The sequence below is a fragment of the Mesoplodon bidens genome (assembly GCF_964165515.1).
Source record: "Mesoplodon bidens genome assembly, chromosome: 12".
NCBI classification, from domain to species: Eukaryota; Metazoa; Chordata; class Mammalia; order Artiodactyla; family Ziphiidae; genus Mesoplodon; species Mesoplodon bidens.
In genome coordinates this window covers 63,482,091-63,506,631 of record NC_138168.1, presented here as the reverse complement: position 1 = coordinate 63,506,631, position 24,541 = coordinate 63,482,091, and the positions used below count along the sequence as shown (strand labels likewise).

Genomic DNA, 24,541 nt, shown 5'->3' with positions numbered 1-24,541 from the left:
GATTCACCAGTTGAAAGACATTTGGATTCTTTCCAGTTTGTGACTATTATGAAGAAAGTTGCTGTGAACGTGATTGTGTTCATCCTTGTATGGACATATGTTTTCAATTTCTGGGTTAACACCTAGTGGTGGAATCCCTGGATTGTACACTAAGTTTATGTTTACTGCATAAGACTCTCAAAATGTTCTCCAGAATAGCGTACCTTTTTACATTCTCACCAGATTAATAAGATCTCCTACTGCTTAACAATCTTCCCAATGTATTTTGTGTTTTCCATATTTTAAATTTTATCTATTTTAATGTGTATGCAGTGGTATCTTATTGTAGTTTTATTTTCCATTTCCCCATGATGCATGATATAGAGTGTCTTTTCACATGGTTATTAGTCATTTATATATGTTCCTTCATAATGGTTCAAATTCTTGTCCATTTAATTGGGTTACTTTTTAAAAATTTATTGAGTTGTAAGAGTCCTTCATAATTTTAAAAAGTTCTTTATACTTTGGATATAAATCTTTGTCAGGTATATGTTTGCAAATAATTTTTCCCAGTCTGGCTTGATTTTATTTTTTCAACTGTATTTTTTGAAGTCTGTTTTATCATTTTTGGTTTGTTTTGTGCTTTTGATATCCCACGTAAGAAATTGCTGCCTGCCCAAGGTTGTGAAGATTTTCTCCTGTTTTTTTTCCTAAAAACTTTACAGTTTTAGCTTTAGGTTGATGATTCATTTTGAATAATTTTTTTTGTGTTGTATATGCTGAGGTTCATTGTATTTCATACAGATATCAAGTTGTACAAGAACCATTTGATGAAAAAAACTACCCCTTTCCTATATAATTACTCTGGAAGGTTTGCTGAAAATCATTTCACCATATACTGACAATTTCTGGACTCTGAGTTCTGTTTCATTGTGGTACATGTTTAGCTGTACTATAATACCACACTCGATTATTATTATAGTTTTATAGTAAATCTTGAAATAAGAGTGTGTAATGTGTAAGTCTCCAAATTTGTCATTTTTTTTCTTTTTCCAAAATTATTTTGGATAGTCTAAGTTTATTCCATATTCATGTATTTTTAAATCAACTAGTCAATTAAATTAAGCTTACAAAGGAAAGTTACTCATCAATATTAAACCCTTCCTTTTTATCAACTATAGTGATATATAAATAATACCCTTCTATTTATATGTATATCTGGGTAGTCATTTGGACACTGCCCAGATATTCAGAAATGTAACTTTTAATTTCTAGAACATTCCTAGTGTTTCTAATAACTAAGTCCCAGTCCCAGTGAGAGCAGAAGAACTTGCTACTTCAACATTACCTGTTTCTGGTTTACAGCTTAGTCTTTTAAGGAAAAATACTCAGGATAAATATTTACTTTTTCAGGATTCCTACTCATTCTGTCTTTTCCTTCTCTTTTCTCCAATGGTAATCTGGAAGTGTGGTGTAGGACAGGCTGGAAAGGTTAGGAAATTAGTTGATGTGATGTTACAGAGTAGGAGCCTGAACAAATTTAGTAGGAAGGGAAAGGAGACAATAACAATGAGACAAGATGCCAGGTCAGGGAGGTTGTGACGTGCTTCTCCTCACCCAGCCTGTCATGCTGGCTCCAACATAGGATTCATTGGGTTTGCCCTTTCCTACATCCTTTTCCATATATTTATAGTAAGTAAATAAATGTGTTTATACATCTTCTGTCATTTTATACTGTGAAATCTCAAACAGGTACTAGTTTACTAATTTGTTTTAGCAGTAAAACTTTTTAAGATTTCATCTACGTCTGTAATACACTATTCACTCTTACCAGCAAGGCTGCAGAAAATTTAGGGCACTTAGTCCTCCTTAGCACTTTAGTAGAGATTCCATTGCCACCTTGTGGTGTTTTATGTGATTACAGGCTGATGATCTTCACACCCCCCCCCCACTCCCACCCCCCTAACCCCCAGCATTTCCCTGGTGATTAAGTTGATTTTCCTTTTTTCAAGACAAATACCTTATCTCTTTGAAAAGTAAATTTGATTTTTAATATTTGATTTAAAGTTATTTTATAGTTAATGAAATATAAAGCTTTTAGTGTATTTAAAAGGACATTGTATGTAAATATAATGGGCCCCTTTCAAGTCAAATTTTTACTTTATGCAAGTTTTTACATGTACAAGTTTTATTTTATACTAATTCTGGATTGTATCTCTGCAAGTCTTCACAGTGTATTTAATTTACAATGTTATAGATCTAAGGTCATTGCTAGATATGTTTAATGTAGTGTGATGGTGATTGCTCTCTATGGTACTTTAAGGTCTCTGCGCAAAATAGTACATTTAAAACTCAACAAAGATATATGGACTTTAATTAAAGGAAAAAGAAGGTTAGGAATAAAGTATATAAAGATTCTCATATATGACCTATTGTATTATTCATTGTCTTACTTATTAGAGTACAGAGGAAATGACTTTGTTTTAAACATTAAAAATTTATCTTCCTAACTGTAAAAGATTAATAAAGGATGTTTAATTTAATTAAAAAGATAATATTCAATGTGCCTGAGTAGGTTATGTGTGTAAGAGAGAGAGGCGGTAGTGACATAATTAAATGAAGAAATTGTGAAAATCAAATATTAAAAATGTAGATTCCTCAGCTGGAAGTTAATTCATTGTTAGTTACTGAAAATCACTGGAACTTCCTCTTGGGGTGTCAAGGGAGCCAAATACCTACTGGTTACCCATGATAATCTCCTGGAAGGCCCGTGGAGTAGTTTATGTAAATTTCTGAGCTATGCCAACACTTACACTTTTCCTTTTTTTTTTACTTTTCCTTTTTTCAAGAATCAATAATATCAAACTTATATTTAATGAAAGACATCACCTGAAGTGTACCTCTTGAAGCTAGTCATGTCATTCTTCTGTGATTTCGTTCTTCTTTCTTGGACACTTAACATATATTTTTTTAGAGCAGCAAGTAGAAGCAGAGTGTATCCTCTGTGGAGTATTTTTTTTCTCAGTGGAGTATTAAAAACACTGGTTCAATTTCAAATTTTTCAAAACTTTTTGTCACTTAGGCAAGCTAAAACAGGGCAGCCAGCAGGGGTCAGGCTTTTCAACAGCATGGAATTGAAATTTCCAACGTTGTTCAGTACCTTTTGAGATTCTATACGTTTCTTCATTACACCATTAGCATTATACTCGTCAGAACTGAATGCTTACCAGTTATATTGTTAACTAGAACCAAAACAAGTACGTGAGGAATTATGAGGCTCTGGGGAAGCTTTCTAAGCCAAAACGATTTGTTTAAAAGTAATACCTAGACTTCCAGGTAAGATGGCGGAAGAGTAAGACGCGGAGATCACCGTCCTCCCCACGGATACACCAGAAATACAGCTACACGTGGAACAACTCCTACAGAACACCTACTGAACGCTGGCAGAAGACCCCAGACCTCCCAAAAGGCAAGAAACTCCCCACACACCTGGGTAAGGCAAAGCAGAGAGATTCCCGCACAGAGGATCGGTGCCGAGCGGCACTCACCAGCCCGAGAGGCTTGTCTGCTCGCCCCGGCGGCGTTGGAAGCTGAGGCTCGGGCTTCGGTCAGAGCGCAGGGAGAGGACTGGGGCTGGCGGCGAGAACTCAGCCGGAAGGGGGCTAATGAGCCACAGCTAGCCGGCAGGGAGTCCGGGAAAACTCTGGAGCCGCCGAAGAGGCAAGAGACTTTTTCTTCCCTCTTGGTTTCCTGGTGCGCGAGGAGAGGGGATTAAGAGCGCTGCTTAAAGGGGCTCCACAAACGGGCGCGAGTCACGACTGAAAGCGCGGAGCCCAGTGACGGGCGTGGGACGCTGGGGCTGCTGCTGCCGCCGCCAAGAAGCCTGTGTGCGAGCGCAGGTCACTGTCCACACCGCCCTTCCGGGAGCCTGTGCAGCCCGCCACTGCCGGAGTCCCGGGATCGAGGGGCGGCTTCCCCGGGAGAACGCACGGCGCGCCTCGGGCTGGTGCAACGTCACGCCGACCTCTGCCGCTGCAGGCTCGCCCCGCACTCCGTGCCCCTCCCTCCCACCCGGCCTGAGTGAGCCAGAGTCCCCGAAGAGGCTGCTCCTTTAACCCTGTCCTGTCTGAGCGAAGAACAGACGCCCTCCGGCGACCTACACGCAGAGGCGGGGCCAAATCCAAAGCTGAGACCCAGGAGCTGTGAGAACAAAGAAGAGAAAGGGAAACCTCTCCCAGCAGCCTCAGAAGCAGCGGATTAAAGCTCCACAATCAACTTGATGTACCCTGCATCTGTGGAATACATGAATGGACAACAAATCATCCCAAATTGAGGAGCCAGGAGTCAGTGCTGTGCCTCTGAGGTGGGAGAGCCAACTTCAGGACACTGGTCCACAAGAGACCTCCCAGCTCCACATAATATCAAACGGCGAAAATCTTCCAGAGATCTCCATCTCAACACCAGCACCCAGCTTCACTCAACGACCAGCAAGCTACAGTGCTGGACACCCTATGCCAAACAACTAGCAAGACAGGAACACAACGCCACCCATTAGCAGAGAGGTGGCCTAAAATCATAAAAAGTCCACAGACACCCCAAAACACATGACCAGACGTGGACCTGCCCACCAGAAAGACAAGATCCAGCCTCATCCACCAGAACACAGGCACTAGTCCCCTCCACCAGGAAGCCTACACAACCCACTAAACCAACCTAGGCCACTGGGGACAGACACCAAAAACAAAGGGAACTATGAACCTGCAGCCTGCAAAAAGGAGACCCCAAACACAGTAACATAAGCAAAATGAGAAGACAGAAAAACACACAGCAGGTGAAGGAGCAAGATAAAAACCCACCAGACCTAACAAATGAAGAGGTAATAGGCAGTCTACCTGAAAAAGAATTCAGAATAATGATGGTAAAGATGATCCAAGATTCTATTTCCCAGATCCAAAATCTTGGAAATAGAATAGACAAAATGCAAGAAACAGTTAACAAGGACCTAGAAGAACTAAAGATGAATCAAGCATCGATTAAAAACACAATAAATGAAATGAAAAATACTCTAGATGGGATCAATAGCAGAATAACTGAGGCAGAAGAACGGATAAGTGAGGTGGAAGATAAAATAGTGGAAATAACTGCTGCAGAGCAAAATAAAGAAAAAAGAATGAAAAGAACAGAGGACAGTCTCAGAGACCTCTGGGACAACATTAAACGCACCAACATTCAAATTATAGGGGTTCCAGAAGAAGAAGAGAAAAAGAAAGGGACTGAGAAAATATTTGAAGAGATTATAGTTGAAAACTTCCCTAATATGGGAAAGGAAATAGTTAATCAAGTCCAGGAGGCACAGAGAGTCCCATACAGAATAAATCCAAGGAGAAATACGCCAAGACACATATTAATCAAACTGTCAAAAATTAAACACAAAGAAATCATATTAAAAGCAGCAAGGCAAAAACAACAAATAACACACAAGGGAATCCCCATCAGGTTAACAGCTGATCTCTCAGCAGAAACTCTACAAGCCAGAAGGGAGTGGCAGGACATAATTAAAGTGATGAAGGAGAAAAACCTGCAACCAAGATTACTCTACCCAGCAAGGATCTCATTCAGATTTGATGGAGAAATTAAAACGTTTACAGACAAGCAAAAGCTGAGAGAGTTCAGCACCACCAAACCAGCTTTACAACAAATGCTAAAGGAACTTCTCTAGGCAATAAACACAACAGAAGGAAAAGACCCACAATAACGAACCCAAAACGATTAAGAAAATGGGAATAGGAACATGCATATCGATAATTACCTTAAATGTAAATGGACTAAATGCTCCCACCAAAAGACACAGATTGGCTGAATGGATACAAAAACAAGACCCATATATATGCTGTCTACAAGAGACCCACTTCAGACCTAGAGACACATACAGATTGAAAGTAAGGGGATGGAAAAAGAAATTCCATGCAAATGGAAACCAAAAGAAAGCTGGAGTAGCAATTCTCATATCAGACAAAATAGACTTTAAAATAAAGACTACTAGAAGAGACAAAGAAGGACACTACATAATGATCAAGGGATCGATCCAAGAAGAAGATATAACAATTGTAAATATTTATGCACCCAACATAGGAGCACCTCCATACATAAGGCAAATACTAACAGCCATAAAAGGAGAAATCGACAGTAACACAATCATAGTAGGGGACTTTAACACCCCACTTTCACCAATGGACAGATCATCCAAAATGAAAATAAATAAGGAAACACAAGCTTTAAATGATACATTAAACAAGATGGACTTCATTGATATTTATAGGACATTCCATCCAAAAACAACAGAATACACATTTTTCTCAAGTGCTCATGGAACATTCTCCAGGATAGATCATATCTTGGGTCACAAATCAAGCCTTGGTAAATTTAAGAAAATTGAAATTGTATCAAGTATCTTTTCCGACCACAATGCTATGAGACTAGATATCAATTACAGGAAAGAGCTGTAAAAAATACAAACACATGTAGGCTAAACAATACACTACCTAATAACAAAGTGATCACTGAAGAAATCAAAGGGGAAATTAAAAAATACCTAGAAACAAATGACAATGGAGACACGACGACCCAAAACCTATGGGATGCAGCAAAAGCAGTTCTAAGAGGGAAGTTTATAGCAATACAATCCCACCTTAAGAAACAGGAAACATCTCGAATAAACAACCTAACCTTACACCTAAAGCAATTAGAGAAAGAAGAACAAAAACATCCCAAAGTTAGCAGAAGGAAAGAAATCATAAAAATCAGATCAGAAATAAATGAAAAAGAAATGAAGGAAACGATAGCAAAGATCAATAAAACTAAAAGCTGGTTCTTTGAGAAGATAAACAAAATTGATAAACCATTAGCCAGACTCATCAAGAAAATAAGGGAGAAGACTCAAATCAATAGAATTAGAAATGAAAAAGGAGAAGTAACAACTGACACTGCACAAATACAAAAGATCATGAGAGATTACTACAAGCAACTCTATGCCAATAAAATGGACAACCTGGAAGAAATGGACAAATTCTTAGAAATGCACAACCTGCCAAGACTGACTCAGGAAGAAATAGAAAATATGAACAGACCAATCACAAGCACTGAAATTGAAACTGTGATAAAAAATTTTCCAACAAACAAAAGCCCAGGACCAGATGGCTTCACAGGTGAATTCTATCAAGCATTTAGAGAAGAGCTAACACCTATCCTTCTCAAACTCTTCCAAACTATAGCAGAGGGAGGAACACTCCCAAACTCATTCTACGAGGCCACCATCACCTTGATACCAAAACCAGACAAGGATGTCACAAAGAAAGAAAACTACAGGCCAATATCACTGATGAACATAGATGCAAAAATCCTCAACAAAATACTAGCAAACAGAATCCAACAGCACATTAAAAGGATCATACACCATGATCAAGTGGGGTTTATTCCAGGAATGCAAGGATTCTTCAATATACGCAAATCAATCAACGTGATACACCATATTAACAAATTGAAGGAGAAAAACCATATGATCATCTCAATAGATGCAGAGAAAGCTTTCGACAAAACTCAACACCCATTTATGATAAAAACCCTGCAGAAAGTAGGCATAGAGGGAACTTTCCTCAACATAATAAAGGCCATATATGACAAACCCACAGCCAGCATCGTCCTCAATGGTGAAAAACTGAAACCATTTCCACTAAGATCAGGAACAAGACAAGGTTGCCCACTCTCACCACTCTTATTCAACCTAGTTTTGGAAGTTTTAGCCACAGCAATCAGAGAAGAAAAGGAAATAAAAGGAATCCAAATCGGAAAAGAAGAAGTAAAGCTGTCACTGTTTGCAGATGACATGATACTATACATAGAGAATCCTAAAGATGCTACCAGAAAACTACTAGAGCTAATCAATGAATTTGGTAATGTTGCAGGATACAAAATTAATGCACAGAAATCTCTGGCATTCCTATATACTAATGATGAAAAATCTGAAAGTGAAATCAAGAAAACACTCCCATTTACCATTGCAACAAAAAGAATAAAATATCTAGGAATAAACCTACCTAAGGAGACAAAAGACCTGTATGCAGAAAATTATAAGACACTGATGAAAGAAATTAAAGATGATACAAATAGATGGAGAGATGTACCATGTTCTTGGATTGGAAGAATCAACATTGTGAAAATGACCCTACTACCCAAAGCAATCTACAGATTCAATGCAATCCCTATCAAACTACCACTGGCATTTTTCACAGAACTAGAGCAAAAAATTTCACAATTTGTATGGAAACACAAAAGACCCCGAATAGCCAAAGCAATCTTGAGAACGAAAAATGGAGCTGGAGGAATCAGGCTCCCTGACTTCAGACTATACTACAAAGCTACAGTAATCAAGACAGTATGGTACTGGCACAAAAACAGAAAGATAGATCAATGGAACAGGATAGAAAGCCCAGAGATAAACCCACGCACATATGGTCACCTTATCTTTGATAAAGGAGGCAGGAATGTACAGTGGAGAAAGGACAGTCTCTTCAATAAGTGGTGCTGGGAAAACTGGATAGGGACATGTAAAAGTATGAGATTAGATCACTCCCTAACACCATACACAAAAATAAGCTCAAAATGGATTAAAGACCTAAATGTAAGGCCAGACACTATCAAACTCTTAGAGGAAAACATAGGCAGAACACTCTATGACATAAATCACAGCAAGATCCTTTTTGACCCACCTCCTAGAGAAATGGAAATAAAGACAAAAATAAACACATGGGACCTAATGAAACTTAAAAGATTTTGCACAGCAAAGGAAACCATAAACAAGACCAAAAGACAACCCTCAGAATGGGAGAAAATATTTGTAAATGAAGCAACTGACAAAGGATTAATCTCCAAAATTTATAAGCAGCTCATGCAGCTCAATAACAAAAAAACAAACAACCCAATCCAAAAATGGGCAGAAGACCTAAATAGACATTTCTCCACAGAAGATATACAGACTGCCAACAAACACATGAAAGGATGCTCAACATCTTTGCTCATTAGAGAAATGCAAATCAAAACTACAATGAGATATCATCTCACACTAGTCAGAATGGCCATCATCAAAAAATCTAGAAACAATAAATGCTGGAGAGGGTGTGGAAAAAAAGGAACACTCTTGCACTGCTGGTGGGAATGTGAATTGGTACAGCCACTATGGAGAACGGTATGGAGGTTCCTTAAAAAACTACAAATAGAGCTACCATATGACCCAGCAATCCCACTACTGGGCATATACCCTGAGAAAACCATAATTCAAAAAGAGACATGTACCAAAATGTTCATAGCAGCCCTATTTACAATAGCCCGGAGATGGAAACAACCTAAGTGTCCATCATCAGATGAATGGATAAAGAAGGTGTGGCACATATATACAATGGAATATTACTCAGCCATATAAAGAAATGAAATTGAGCTATTTGTAATGAGGTGGATGGACCTAGAGTCTGTCATACAGAGTGAAGTAAGTCAGAAAGGGAAAGACAAATACTGTATGCTGACACATATATGTGGAATTTAAGAAAAAAAAATGTCATGAAGAACATAGGGGTAAGACAGGAATAAAGACACAGACCTACTAGAGAATGGACTTGAGGATATGGGGAGGGGGAAGGGTAAGCTGTGACAAAGTGAAAGAGCGGCATGGACATATATACACTACCAAACGTAAGGTAGATAGCTAGTGGGAAGCAGCCGCATAGCACAGGGAGATCAGCTCGGTGCTTTGTGACCGCCTGGAGGGGTGGGATAGGGAGGGTGGGAGGGAGACGCAAATGGGAGGGGATATGGGAACGTATGTATATGTATAACTGATTAAATTTGTTATAAAGCAAAAAAAAAAAAATGTAATACCTAGGGCTTCCCTGGTGGCGCAGTGGTTGAGATTCCACCTGCCAATGCAGGGGACACGGGTTTGTGCCCCGGTCCGGGGAGATCCCACATGCCGTGGAGTGGCTGGGCCCGTGAGCCATGGCCTCTGAGCCTGCATGTCCGGAGCCTGTGCTCTGCAACGGGAGAGGACACAACAGTGAGAGGCCCACGTAAGGAAAAAAAAAAAAAAAGTAATACCCATCTGTTACTAAACCGAGGATTTTAAAAAAAGACTCCTTATTTTATATGTATTTCTTCTAGCAACTGCTTAAGAGTTCATCAGTGCTTTGCATTAGGTTATCTGTGTGTGTAAAAATGAACAAGTATGAAGTCTATTTTAGAATGTTGAAAAGTGATGGAAACATGTAATGCTTTTGTTCTGAATATGACTAATTATGGTTATTTATTTTAAATTCAGGACCTGGCCTTTCATTATTAAAAGCCCCAAGCAGTATAAAAACCTTTCTTTCATGGATGCAATGAATAAGTTTAAATGGACTAAAAAGGAAGGTCTTGCCTTCAATAAGATTGTCCTTAGCCTGCCGGTGAATGTGAGGTGTTCCAAGACAGACAACGCAGAGTGGTCGGTAAGCCCCACTTTGTTTTAGTCTTCGGGGAAACCAGATGTTACATCTTACCTGACTCCACAACAGATACCATCAAAGGAACAGACAGATATCCGTAAACCCAGTGGTCCAGCTGTCTTTTGATATGTCTGCGTATTTATTCAGTGATTACTTAGATTGGCCCAAAACTCCTGATTCCACTTCCTTTGAAGAAGGCAGTCTATTCTAAAACTAAAATTGGGGTGAAGAATGAATAAAATGGGATGAGAGCTTCAAAAAAAAGACAGAGCGTGTTTTCTATCTCTTCTTTCCCAAAGGCGTGTCCGGCCCTCTTTGCCCCCTCGCTGGGAATCCTTAAGGTTCTGACACCCGGACGGTGCACAAATTCCGCATCCACACCAACACCCCTTTAAGCCCTGCAGAGGCGCAAGGGCTGAGCATGCAGTCCTGCTCTTAAATCACGCACTCAGTGGCAATGTCTGCTTTTTCCTTTTCAGATTCAAGGGATGACAGCATTACCTCCAGATATAGAAAGACCCTATAAAGCAGAGCCTTTGGTGTGTGGAGCTTCTTCCACTTCCCTGCATGGAAATGTGTCTCTCGAGCTGCTCCTGTGCTTCATGGTTCTGGGCGGCGCACTAAGCTCCACAGGCTTGTGCCCGTAATCCTGTTGTGCTCCGTAACCATGGTTTTCCGAGATCCGAACCTGACATTTAACGTGCAGGTTAAAGACACTTTGGGCATGAAGGGTGAGGGTGAAGCTCTTGGAGACTTGCCTTTCACATGTTCCCTTCCTCCCCTCCCCCTCTTCCCAGGCTGCCTGAGAGATGTCAGTCGGGTTCTCATCTTTTCCTCAGAAACATCTGATAAAATGTATCGACGCCCAAATAGAGCAAAGCGGGCCTGACTTCATATAACCTCTTAAAAACTATGGGTAAAGTCAAGTGGAAGTAAAAGAGTTCTTTATCTCCTTCTGTATTTCATTTTATTGAAATACTCCTTGTTATTTTACTTTTTAACATTGTTGATTTGATTTCTATATTCCCTTTTTGTAAAATGTTTTCATCTTAAAGGTGTAAAAGGAAGTACTCCCCATTGCAGTTGTCTTCCTCTTTATTGCCCTTTGGTGTGGCTTCCCAGATGTAACAGCGGTCCTTCCTACCTTTCCACGTTATCTGGTTCTGTTCTTTTTTGTGAATTACCCACGCACCTCAGTGCTTTCTGATGGTGCCCATTCTAGTCTCCTCATTTATCTGAGTCTGAGTCCCAAACTACCCTGAATCCATCTCAAAGTACTTTTCCCCACCTCCCCCTTCCTTGCTCAGCACTGGCCAGGTGAGTTTTTTCCTTGAGCTCTGTCACTATGTAAAAAGAAAGAGGCTATGGGAAACATAGAAATGGTACATAACTGATTGTAGGCTGAGGAGAAAATGTAATTGGCTGCAAACTCTGTGCTGTGAGGGGTGTTTTGTGGGGCTCCAGGGCAAAGGCCAGATAGTGTGAACCAGCTGAGGAGGGTGTGAGGTCCCTGTAGTACCTCCCTGACCATGGTGGGTGTCACACGTGTTGCATACTGGCTCAATCTGAGTCACAGTTGCTATTGTAGATGTATTTTTATATTAGTTAGTAAACTAACTTTCCATCGTAAAATTGTCACCAACTGAAAATCTTGTCACCTTTTTTGGTTCTCTTGGTGTAGTATAGATTAGCCAAATCTTGTTTTGTGTCTTTTGCTCATTTCTTAAACTAAGTCTGTTTGGATAATATTAATAAACTAAATAAAATTAAATTTTTGTGTGGTATCTTGCATACTCCTTGAGAGAAGCAAGTGGTTCAATACCGCTTGATTTGCCAGTCCAATCAATTAAGAATGTTGCATTTTTCCATTCAATTTTTAAGCCATTTCTCCCTAGCAAACAATGTCTTCAACACAAACTGTATTGTCTTTTAAATAAATATTGTGTTTCAGAGTTTTTCCTTCTTGATTCTCAGAATTTGTCCATCTAATGAAATACTTGTCATGTTTTTGAGGAATATTTTATTGTTAACTTTAATTCTTTTTATTTCATAAGTGTTATATCAGATTCTATGATTTTCCTTCTAAATATTTATGTAAGAAATATGATCATCTCAAACACTCCCTATTTGAAATTTCATGTTTATTTTTACTTCAGAATTTCTGAACCTGAGATATCAAAGTAAAACGATTTCCTTTGGAAATTGTGTAATATTATATTTGTTTTCATTGTTCTTAGTAAGGAAGGTGCACATGCTGGCTAGAAAAGGATACACAGCTTTTGGAAACTCAAATTTTTGGAGCCAGGGGAATCTATTTTTCTACTTGATGTTGCTAAGAATAAAGCTGACATTCTACTCATAGGAATCTCATGAATATATATAATTTTGAGGCATTGACTCTTTCTTGGAAATTGGGATAGGTTATCTGTTGAATATTTGGTTGGATTCTGATTATATTCTAAGTTAGTTTGCTCTGTAGTTGCGCAGACCTTCCTGAACAGCCCAGGCTTTTTACTGCTGCCCTGGATCAAGTCACAGTACCTGTTTCCTAGGCTATCAGGGAGGAGTGCCTGAGACTCAAGGGAGGACAGAGTCTCCATGTACAATGGTCCCTGGTTTGAGCCTCCGTGTGGGGAGGGTCAGAGAAGCATCCATGATAAAACCAAAATTCATCAAGGCCATGTGAGGTTGAAAGTATCTTGGGTGATCATTTTCTCTGGAGTAGTCTCAGGCAGGGTCAAGGGTGATAAGAGTGATTAGAGTGATGCAGTCAACAGAGGCAGATGAATTAAGAGCTCTGGACTTTATCTTAATGGCTACGGAGGCCAATGATGAATAACAAATAGCAGGACATTTGGAAGCAGGATATAACTGCACTGTACAATTTGCTCAACTAAACTCTTATTGTTGGACGTACAGGCCATTTCCAGTTTTTCAGTATGATAAACACTGCTGTGATTAACGTTCTTATAATTAAAACTCTCATTTCTATAAGTATTGCCTTATAAGTTACTATAAGTGGAATTACATATTAATAATTGCATATGTTTGAGAATTTTGATGAATACTGCCAGATGCCTTCAACTTATTGTTCAAATTATTCTCATATAGTTCAGAAAAGAATCCTATCTATCTATCTATCTATCTATCATCTATCATCTATCTATCTATCATCTGTCCACAGAGAGAGAATAATAATTCAGTATGGTAAAATGATACCAAGTGAGGACTGTGGGTGAAAGATATAGGAGTTTTTTAATACTATTCTTGCAACTTTTTAAAATTTGAAATTATTTCAGAATAAAAAGTTACAAATGCTATAATGAAAGATCCACCTGTAGTAAAGTGATCCAGGCAGGTGATCTTCCCTAGACAGTGGCAAAGAGAGAAGTTGGAATGTGATTATGCCTCAGATACCCATGGGTAAGGGCAGGGATGACTGGCAATTTGCCAGTTCTGACTAAGGATGGAATATATTCCCAGTTTAGAGGTCCAGAACAAAGGGCTTGAAAATTTTAGGGATTTGGAAAGGATCCCAAAACAAAAAAGGAAGAGGTTTTGGAGCTAGAAATCATTAAAAATATGTATCATTTATTTCATGTTTTTCCCCTGATTATAAATCTAATGTGTAGTAATGCCTATTCACTGAAGAAAATTTAGAAAATATGGTAACTTAAAAAATAGACAAAACCCAAATCTGTTAATCCTATTACCTAGAGACTACCAACTCTAACTTTTTGGTTCATAAGCTTCTAGTATATGTCTGTGAAAGTATATATTTATGTGAATCCATATTTGATATTAGATAACACTAGCTTCCAAAACAAATTCCAAAATATCAATGGCTTAACATAATAAAGTTTATTTCATATTCATTTACTAGTTTGATGTGTGTGGTTCATTTGCTAATTGGCTTAACTTTTTTTTAAAAAACATCTTTATTGGAGTATAATTGCTTTACAATGGCTTGTTAGTTTCTGCTTTATAACAAAGTGAATCAGCTATACATATACATATATCCCCATATCTCCTCCCTCTTGCATCTCCCTCCCACCCTCCCTATCCCACTCCTCTAGGTGGTCACAAAGCACTGAGCAGATCTCCCTGGGCTTTCCTTTTTGTGGTGATTCAGGGACCCAAGATCCTACAGTTCCATCATTCCTAGAGCCTGGGGGTCCTATGCGTTCAGCTGGCTAACAGAGAAAGACCTGAACTAGAGTGACATAAGTGACCACTTTCACTCTGCTGATTAAAATTAGTCACATGGCTTCACTGGAATGTGAAAGGGGCTGGGAACGTAATGTCTGTTTGGATAGCTGCCTCCTAAAGATAGCACTACAGAAGAGAAGCTCTGATGCAATAGATATTTTTAGCAAAATTGACTTCCATCTAATCCAGTAAATTCCAAGAGTTTTGAGTTTTAGAGACAATTATCAGACCAGTATAGTGTTGTCAATTATATATATTTGTCAAGTAGGTCACTAAACAGGATAATTAGTATTTATTTAACATTTTTTTTGAAAGCCTACTTGGAGCCAGGTTCTTACTAGAATGTTGAGTTTATAATTGTGAGTAAAACCAGATATTGTCTCTGCCATGATGGAGATTATAGCCTCGTGGTAAAGCTCATAGCTGAGCCAAATAAAATCTCCTCTCTTTATTTATTTATTTTTAAAATGGAAGGATTCAGAATAAATGTCAGTCCTTCAAACTGAATAAATTTAGCTTTATGAAATGCTTATTCACCATCCTGAATCATCCCTTTTCCATAGATTATTTGGACCACAACCATAGTTTATATAGTTTTATCTATTTTTGGTCATCTTAGCCTTACAAGATCTTGATTGACAGTTGTATCCAAATCCAGCATAGTCAAACTGGTAGTTTATGAGAAGAAAATGGTCAATTGAATAGACTTATGGCAGCATCCCCTACCCCCTTGGCGAGAGGTGTGTTCCATGGAAAATATGAATAGTGGTGGAAAATTGATACAAAGTTAAAGAGGGTTACTGTTGCACTTTTCAGAGTTTCGAATATATGAATGTGCATTTGAAAGTCCAAGCTATATAGTATGAAACATTTCCCGAACTCATTGACCACTCTACCACGTTGTAGTGGAGCAATGTTCCCTAAGGAACAAGCTTTGGGGCACACACTTTTCCCCACAGAGCATGTCCAGATTTATGTAACAATTTTTCTGAAGATTGCAACGTGTCCATGGCTAGCTGCAAAGCATAACCCAACAGACACGGGCCTTCCACGTGTGTTCATTGGTCTATTCCTTATTTGCTGTTCTTTTTGCTAACACACTATTTTTTATTAATCTAGAGTTAGTACAATTTACGGAGAACAAAGAAAAGGGAATTTACTTTTTTTAATTAATACACTAAAATGAATTACATGGCATGAATAAGGTATCTGAGAAGTGTTGACAAATAAGACTGTATTTTTGGGAAGTTTCAGACCTATAGACACAGACTAATGGTGTGGAATTGATGTAATGAAAAAAAATGAAAATTGGGAATAACCATCTACAAATTTAGAATGCAATCCTGAATTGAACCAATTTCTCCCTTCATATTTTTAAATAAGGCCATTAAATCTTGATAACCAAAATAATTCCATATATTTCTACAATGCTTTGGAATTTGCAAAGTGCTTTCACATTTCTCAGTGTTTAAAACTGCTTTTACAAGTGAGTATTTGTATTCAGAAAAGCTAAGCAGACAGCGTGTTGTACTGCAGTAATCATAGCAGACCTAAGTTTCAATCACTTTACAAACTACACGTGTATAAATTAGATCTAAATTACTTGGATTTACTAAGCTTCTGTTTCCCATTGGTAAAGTAGGGATAATAATTTCTAACCTAATAAAATTGCTTGTGGATTAAATGTGATAATGAAGGTATAGTACCTGGCACAATGAGTTGTCTATTAGTTTTTTCCTCCCTTTGCAAGATCTCACATTTCAGGTGCACAGTATCTGATAACAAATGCAGATTTTCTCTCCTACCTTACAGACATAATCAACTGAAATTTGACTTTAACCAAATCACTTTTGCTGAGTGAATGATACGTAATCAAATGAACATTAGGTCTGAGTGAATTTGGCAATCACTCCCTCAGAAAAAAAAAAAAAAACATCTTTAATGACTGGCTACTTGTTATGTTTTATGTTTCCAAAGAGGTAAAATACTGTTTTGCTCTTTTATTTCCTCTTGAAAATAATCTGTTCTCATTGAAACTAATGATATTCAGAGTTCAAATTAACTATGTTTCTTGTCTTTTATTTGATTAGTTTTTGTGTGAATAGCTTTAAAGTTCTCTATTTTTTATTGCTTCATGAGACTTTTTCTTCCACATTTGATTACAGTACCTTCACCTCACCTTGAGAAATTATTTTATAAGTTGTCTTCTCTTATTAAGATATTTCTGGAAAAATGGACTCTTCTAAATAATCCTACTAAATATAATGATACTCTGTTAACCAAAAATAAGGAAAGATGGGGGAAATAAAAGAGTGGGGTGAGAGAGAGATCCATATTAAACAAGGAACGTGTTTCTATTCGCCACTAGAGGGCGCTTTGTGTATCTCTTGTCAATCCTGTCAGCTCTGGAGCAGGATTTAAACATGCTGGATTCGTCCAGCTGCTCTGAGGCTTCACATGTTGGACTCTTCCTACTTCCTTCCATATTACCTTTATTCTTGCTAATTCTAAATTCAGTTACCTAAAGTTTAAGCTTTCTTTTTGAGCGTTTAGCTCGAAGGTCAATCTTAAGTTTCTTAACCTTTTACTGTGATGATTCTAAGACTCTTTCTAAAATTTCCAAATTTTCATTTTACTGTAGCTTGTGTTTTATACTTTCACCTTCAATTTTGGGATTATTTAGATCTTTAACTTTCAGTTCTCTTATCTCTCACTGTTTTCTTTTCATTTTTTAAATTTAATTCCCAGTTTAAATTCTGATCTAACCATCTTAATCATTTCTTCCCAATCTCTTTATTATTAAGTCCATTAGTTCTCCATCAAAAAAAATATATATATATATACACTTCTTTAATAATAGCTTGACGCCCTTAAGTGGGATTGTGAGCAGTAGCGAGAACGCACTCTGTAAACAAGGAAAAGTGGAGGAAATTTTGCCCCGGAACTCTCTGCATCTACATCACTGGCTCCCTGTACAGGGTTTCCCAGGGCAGATGAGGCTAAGTCTTCAGTGCTTGAAGTCATTGGTTAATCTTTCTAGAGTCATAAACCCTATCGCTCAGCTGGCACACTGGATTTGCAAGGATAGTGTTACTTTTCACAGACCATTTAGTGCTCGTATGAAGTACTCTGTTCTTTACAACTCCATAGTCTCCAAATTATAAAAGCACAGGGTTTGGAGTAAACTATGACACTTTCATTCCCCTAGCCAGGAGCCGTATATGGGCAGTGCACTTGGAGAAGTGAGCAAATATGGTACCTAGGCCTACTCCTGGGGTTGCCTGTTTTTTTCTGTCACTTTTTGTGATTGCTAATGAGCTGGAGAAATTTTCTTTTTTTCTTTATTAAAATCGTCCATTTTTACAATTAACAAAGATTTCCTGCAGTCTGTCCTTTGCATAATTGAGATGTGGTTGTACATATGGGCTCTGCAGGAAGTCCGTGTGCAGCCTTTAAACAATTTTAACTTTTCATCCATCATTTACCCTTCAGCCAGACATGCTGCTACAGATTTGAAATACACTGGTGAACAAGAAAGCTCAAGTTCAAATCTCAGGAGAAAAACAGATTGTAGGTACGGCTTTAAACAAATCTTTTATTTTTAATTTTTCTTTGCATAGCTAATACAGCATCAATTCTGATAGCCATGGGACATAGTTTTTTTTTTTTTTACATATAGTTTACAGCTTTACTTATCGTAATGTTTGACCTATATATTGCTTACAATTAAGTGTTGTATTTACCCTCAATGTTAGTGATATTTTTAGGACTGTTAACTTATTTTCTGTATTATTTACAGATGAGTTTATTTAACAGTTAAAAGGGCTTCCTTTAAGTAAGATATGCCTGCATCTCTAATAAGAATATTATTTTTCACGTGATTTGGATCCATTCAGCTTTAATTTATAAATTATACTTGTGAGCACTCTGCTTACAAGAGTAAGAAGGGTAGGATGAGCGAGCAGAGAGCTCTCAGAGGAGGAGAGCTTGGGTTGTGTTCTGTGGCTCATATTCCATATCTACAGAAAAACACTTTTGCTTGGAACTGTTACACAATGCTTAGTCTCCGGGTCATAGCAGCTTTTAGTACTTATTCTGATGTGATGACTTGACATTAAATCTCTGCCTTACTTCATTACAATGAACATAAGATTGATTTAAAGTTGACCCAAGTACAATGAAGAAGCTAGAATAAGATATTAAATTTTCTAAAATCCTCTTTAAATCGTCATTTTAAAATTCATGTCCGTTAGACTGTCTAATGTGATTTAACTGAAAAATTTTCATCATTTTCCTTTGTAACCCCTATACAGTTTAGCACAGTGAACTTGCCTATAGTAATTTCATTATAAGTATTAGTTAAAGAATTCTGAAATATTTAGTTTTAGAGTATCTCCAATTATGCTTTTAAAGTTTTTATAAAAGTAGGTTGGGCTTCCCTGGTGGCGCAGTGGTTGAGAATCTGCCTGCCAATGCAGGGGACACGGGTTTGAGCCCTGGTCTGGGAAGATCCCACATGCCGCGGAGCAACTGGGCCCGTGAGCCACAACTGCTGAGCCTGTGCGTCTGGAGCCTGTTCTCCGCAACAAGAGAGGCTGCGACAGTGAGAGGCCCTCGCACCGCGATGAAGAGTGGCCCCACTCGCTGCAACTAGAGAAAGCCCTCGCACAGAAACGAATAAATAAATAAATAAAAATTAAAAAATTAATAAAAGTAGGTTGCTAATTTCCAGTAGGCTAAATATGTTTCGTATTTAAAACTTAAAAATTTTTGAATTTGTTTTGTACCAAAAGTGACATCAAGCACGTAATGTCAGACTAAGTAAATCGAACTTTTTCATATAAAGTTCTTTTATGTGATATCTTACTGTTGGTAGAAAAACACAGTAACCAGAACTATGAGACTAGCTTAAGGCCATGTCTGGTACGCAGGGCTTGCTTTGTAAATAGGCAAAAGGATAACCATCATGTGATCTAGCTTTATGAATTCAGATACTTAGAGGATGAATAGAAAAACTCTGCCTAGCTGGCTGCTGCCTAAAATTTCAAAAATAGAACATTATTATTTGGTCATTGGAAAGCTAATACATTAAATATTATTCCTTCCTAAGAAAGAAGGAATTTAATGGAATGTGGTGGAGGTAAGAAGTTTGGAGGAGATGAAGTGGGTCGAGTATTCAGATGAAAGAATGAACAAGACCACCTGCAAAAAAAGTAATGGACACTAAACAGAGTCTAAGACAACCTTCTCTCCAATTTCTGTAGTTAGCACTATATGTGTGCCTAAGGCACACAACCAGGATTTGTCAAGGTAATTTGCATTTAATGCATTCTCTCCTGTCATCCGTAAAAGCAGCAAGATATTTACTTCAGTGTAAAATAGGAGCCTGTGGTTTAACATGAGGAAAGGTCTAATGCAAAGTTTAAAATGGGTCCCCATATACAACAGCTACATTTTCTTTCAGTCTTCTGTGAGTAGAAATGGCCTTAATTAATGAAGAAAAAGGTTATGGGGTGAAATGTCAAAGGATAACAGTGTTCCTTCTCCCCTTTTTGTGGTAGGTGTGATCTTCCCAAATAATAGAAGGAATAACACGTCATTGAAGTCCCCATTTGGTTTTAAAGGACATGGGTGCCACTGTGGGGACAGATGCCCAGGCAGCTACAGAAACATTCTCAATCCTGGCGGGTCCAGCAGTCAGCTCTTGCAGACAGAACAATAGTCTGGGGTTTGAGCAGACACTGTGGTCCCACAGATTTCTCATCTTTCTTCTTCCTTTCTTCCTTGTTCTCTCCCCACCCTCCCTTCCACCTTCCATTTCTCCCCTCCTGTCTTCATTCTCTCTTGCAAACTCTCAGCTAGACAGCACACATTTACTGAGCACCAAACTTGGCTGGGTCATCAACAAGACAAATTTCCTGATTTTGTAGAATTGACAGCCTCAAGGGAAAGCAGTACCATGAACAACCATCACGCAAATACCACTGTTCATATATTAGAATGGCTAAAATCAAAAACACAGAAAAAAATGGTGATGAGGATCTGAAACAAAAATATATAAACTTACACATTGCTGGTGGGAATGTAAAGTGGTACAGCCACTTTGATCAAAGGTTGCAGTTTCTTATAAAGAAAAGCATTCATTTAGCCTACAACTCATTCATTTAGCCATCACATTCCTGGGTGTTTACACTAGAGAAGGGAAACCTCATGTTCACATAAAGCCCTACATGAATGTTTGTAGCAGCTTTATTTATAATAACTAAAAACTGGAAACAAACCAAATGTTCTTAAATGGGCGAATGGAAAAATAAACTGGGTACAGGCAACTTACGAATTACCACTCAGCAGTAAAAAGGAATGAACTATTGATACAAGGACTTGGATACTTCTCAATGTCATATGCCAGGTGAAAAAGAAAATCTCAAAAGATTACATAATGTATGGTTCCATTTATATAATATTATCAAAATGACACAATTATAGCGATGGAGGACAGACCAGTGGTTGCTGGAAATTAGGGCTGGGTGTAGGATTTGACTGTAAAGGGGTAAAACGAGGAAGTTTCTTTGTGGTGATGGAACAGTTCTGTCCCTTGATTGTGATAGTTACACAAATACGTACCGGTAATAAGATTTCATAGAACTATGCACCCCTCTCCTTAAAAAAAAAAAAAAGTACATGCAAATACTGGTGAAATATAAACATTGTCTATAGTTGAGTTAATTGTATTGTAACAATATTGATTTACCACTTTTGACAATATACTATGATTATATAAGATATCATCATTGGGGGATTTATTGTTCTTTATATATTTTTCTATGTCCTCTGGCCTATGAATTCCATGAAGACAAGAATTATAACTTTGTTGTCTCACTTGTTCCTAACATACTACCAGATACAGAGAAAATGCTCAATAAACATTTGTTGAATAAATGCATTCTATCATAAATTATCAGATGAAAAGTCAGGTTGCTTCTGAGATCAATCTCATCTAATGTCTCTGCTGCATTTAACACAGTGATCTCCTTCTGTCTTCTTCATATTTACCCCCTTGGCTGTGCATTACAATTCTCTCTTTGTTCTTTCCTGGACTTTTATCTTTTCTTAAACCCTACACAGTCCTTGAATTGAGGAGGGAAATGCCATAACTATGGTGACGAAGTGGGTAATTTAAATAAGCATTTTACTTGATGATCGTAAGAAAATGTGGAATGAAGAGGTCTGTGTCCAAATCGGAGAACACAAAACTCAACTAAAGGTTTTGATTTTTTTTTTAATTAAAAAAGTGTTGAGCTGACATTACAAAATGTATTTATGTGATTTAACACCTTCCTGCTCTTTAGGGTTTTGTCTTCCCTGGTGTTCACGAGTGTTTGTATTATGGTAATTCCTGACCTCAAACATATTGGACTAGACATAGCAACAGAAATATATATACACAATTATATTATACAATTACAATTACATATAATATCTACATATTATCTATATGATAATTATATATAATATATATTATGGTATATGTAGTTATATATTTTTAATTTCAAATCTCAAATGTATTATACCCCAAATAGAACTCCTCTTGGCCCAAAACATCTATGTTCTTTTTTTTTTTAATTTTTTAATTTTTTATTAGTTTCTGCTTTATAACAAAGTGAATCAGTCATACATACACATCTGTTCCCACATCCCCTCCCCCATGCATCTCCCTCCCTCCCACCCTCCCTATCCCACCCCTCCAGGCGGTCACAAAGCACCGAGCTGATCTCCCTGTGCTATGCGGCTGCTTCCCACTAGCTATCTACCTTACGTTTGGTAGTGTATATATGTCCATGCCGCTCTTTCACTTTGTCACAGCTTACCCTTCCCCCTCCCCATATCCTCAAGTCCATTCTCTAGTAGGTCTGTGTCTTTATTCCTGTCTTACCCCTATGTTCTTCATGACATTTTTTTTTCTTAAATTCCACATATATGTGTCAGCATACAGTATTTGTCTTTCTCTTTCTGACTTACTTCACTCTGTATGACAGACTCTAGGTCCATCCACCTCATTACAAATAGCTCAATTTCATTTCTTTATATGGCTGAGTAATATTCCATTGTGTATATGTGTCACACCTTCTTTATCCATTCATCTGATGATGGACACTTAGGTTGTTTCCATCTCCGGGCTATTGTAAATAGGGCTGCTATGAACATTTTGGTACATGTCTCTTTTTGAATTATGGTTTTCTCAGGGTATATGCCCAGTAGTGGGATTGCTGGGTCATATTGTAGTTCTATTTTTAGTTTTTTAAGGAACCTCCATACCGTTCTCCATAGTGGCTGTACCAATTCACATTCCCACCAGCAGTGCAAGAGTGTTCCTTTTTTTCCACACCCTCTCCAGCATTTATTGTTTCTAGATTTTTTGATGATGGCCATTCTGACTAGTGTGAGATGATATCTCATTGTAGTTTTGATTTGCATTTCTCTAATGAGCAAAGATGTTGAGCATCCTTTCATGTGTTTGTTGGCAGTCTGTATATCTTCTGTGGAGAAATGTCTATTTAGGTCTTCTGCCCATTTTTGGATTGGGTTGTTTGTTTTTTTGTTATTGAGCTGCATGAGCTGCTTATAAATTTTGGAGATTAATCCTTTGTCAGTTGCTTCATTTACAAATATTTTCTCCCATTCTGAGGGTTGTCTTTTGGTCTTGTTTATGGTTTCCTTTGCTGTGCAAAATCTTTTAAGTTTCATTAGGTCCCATGTGTTTATTTTTGTCTTTATTTCCATTTCTCTAGGAGGTGGGTCAAAAAGGATCTTGCTGTGATTTATGTCATAGAGTGTTCTGCCTATGTTTTCCTCTAAGAGTTTGATAGTGTCTGGCCTTACATTTAGGTCTTTAATCCATTTTGAGCTTATTTTTGTGTATGGTGTTAGGGAGTGATCTAATCTCATACTTTTACATGTCCCTATCCAGTTTTCCCAGCACCACTTATTGAAGAGACTGTCCTTTCTCCACTGTACATTCCTGCCTCCTTTATCAAAGATAAGGTGACCATATGTGCGTGGGTTTATCTCTGGGCTTTCTATCCTGTTCCATTGATCTATCTTTCTGTTTTTGTGCCAGTACCATACTGTCTTGATTACTGTAGCTTTGTAGTATAGTCTGAAGTCAGGGAGCCTGATTCCTCCAGCTCCATTTTTCGTTCTCAAGATTGCTTTGGCTATTCGGGGTCTTTTGTGTTTCCATACAAATTGTGAAATTTTTTGCTCTAGTTCTGTGAAAAATGCCAGTGGTAGTTTGATAGGGATTGCATTGAATCTGTAGATTGCTTTGGGTAGTAGGGTCATTTTCACAATGTTGATTCTTCCAATCCAAGAACATGGTACATCTCTCCATCTATTTGTATCATCTTTAATTTCTTTCATCAGTGTCTTATAATTTTCTGCATACAGGTCTTTTGTCTCCTTAGGTAGGTTTATTCCTAGATATTTTATTCTTTTTGTTGCAATGGTAAATGGGAGTGTTTTCTTGATTTCACTTTCAGATTTTTCATCATTAGTATATAGGAATGCCAGAGATTTCTGTGCATTAATTTTGTATCCTGCAACTTTACCAAATTCATTGATTAGCTCTAGTAGTTTTCTGGTAGCATCTTTAGGATTCTCTATGTATAGTATCATGTCATCTGCAAACAGTGACAGCTTTACTTCTTCTTTTCCGATTTGGATTCCTTTTATTTCCTTTTCTTCTCTGATTGCTGTGGCTAAAACTTCCAAAACTAGGTTGAATAAGAGTGGTGAGAGTGGGCAACCTTGTCTTGTTCCTGATC

The 24,541-nt window shown here is 37.8% G+C and overlaps 1 protein-coding gene across 3 annotated transcripts in view; it reads left to right on the top strand.

Moving 5' to 3' along the window:
* The window catches only part of MOXD1 (monooxygenase DBH like 1), an 87,463-nt gene extending 73,080 nt beyond the window's left edge, over positions 1-14,383 (top strand). For all 3 annotated transcript variants that reach the window (XM_081250944.1, XM_081250943.1, XM_081250945.1), the window contains 2 exons: positions 10,343-10,511; positions 10,988-14,383. In XM_081250944.1, the coding sequence (XP_081107070.1) occupies positions 10,343-10,511; positions 10,988-11,155 (337 nt within the window). In that variant the 3' untranslated portion in view covers positions 11,156-14,383. The remainder of the gene's footprint in view (positions 1-10,342; positions 10,512-10,987) is intronic.
* Positions 14,384-24,541: the final 10,158 nt, after the last annotated feature.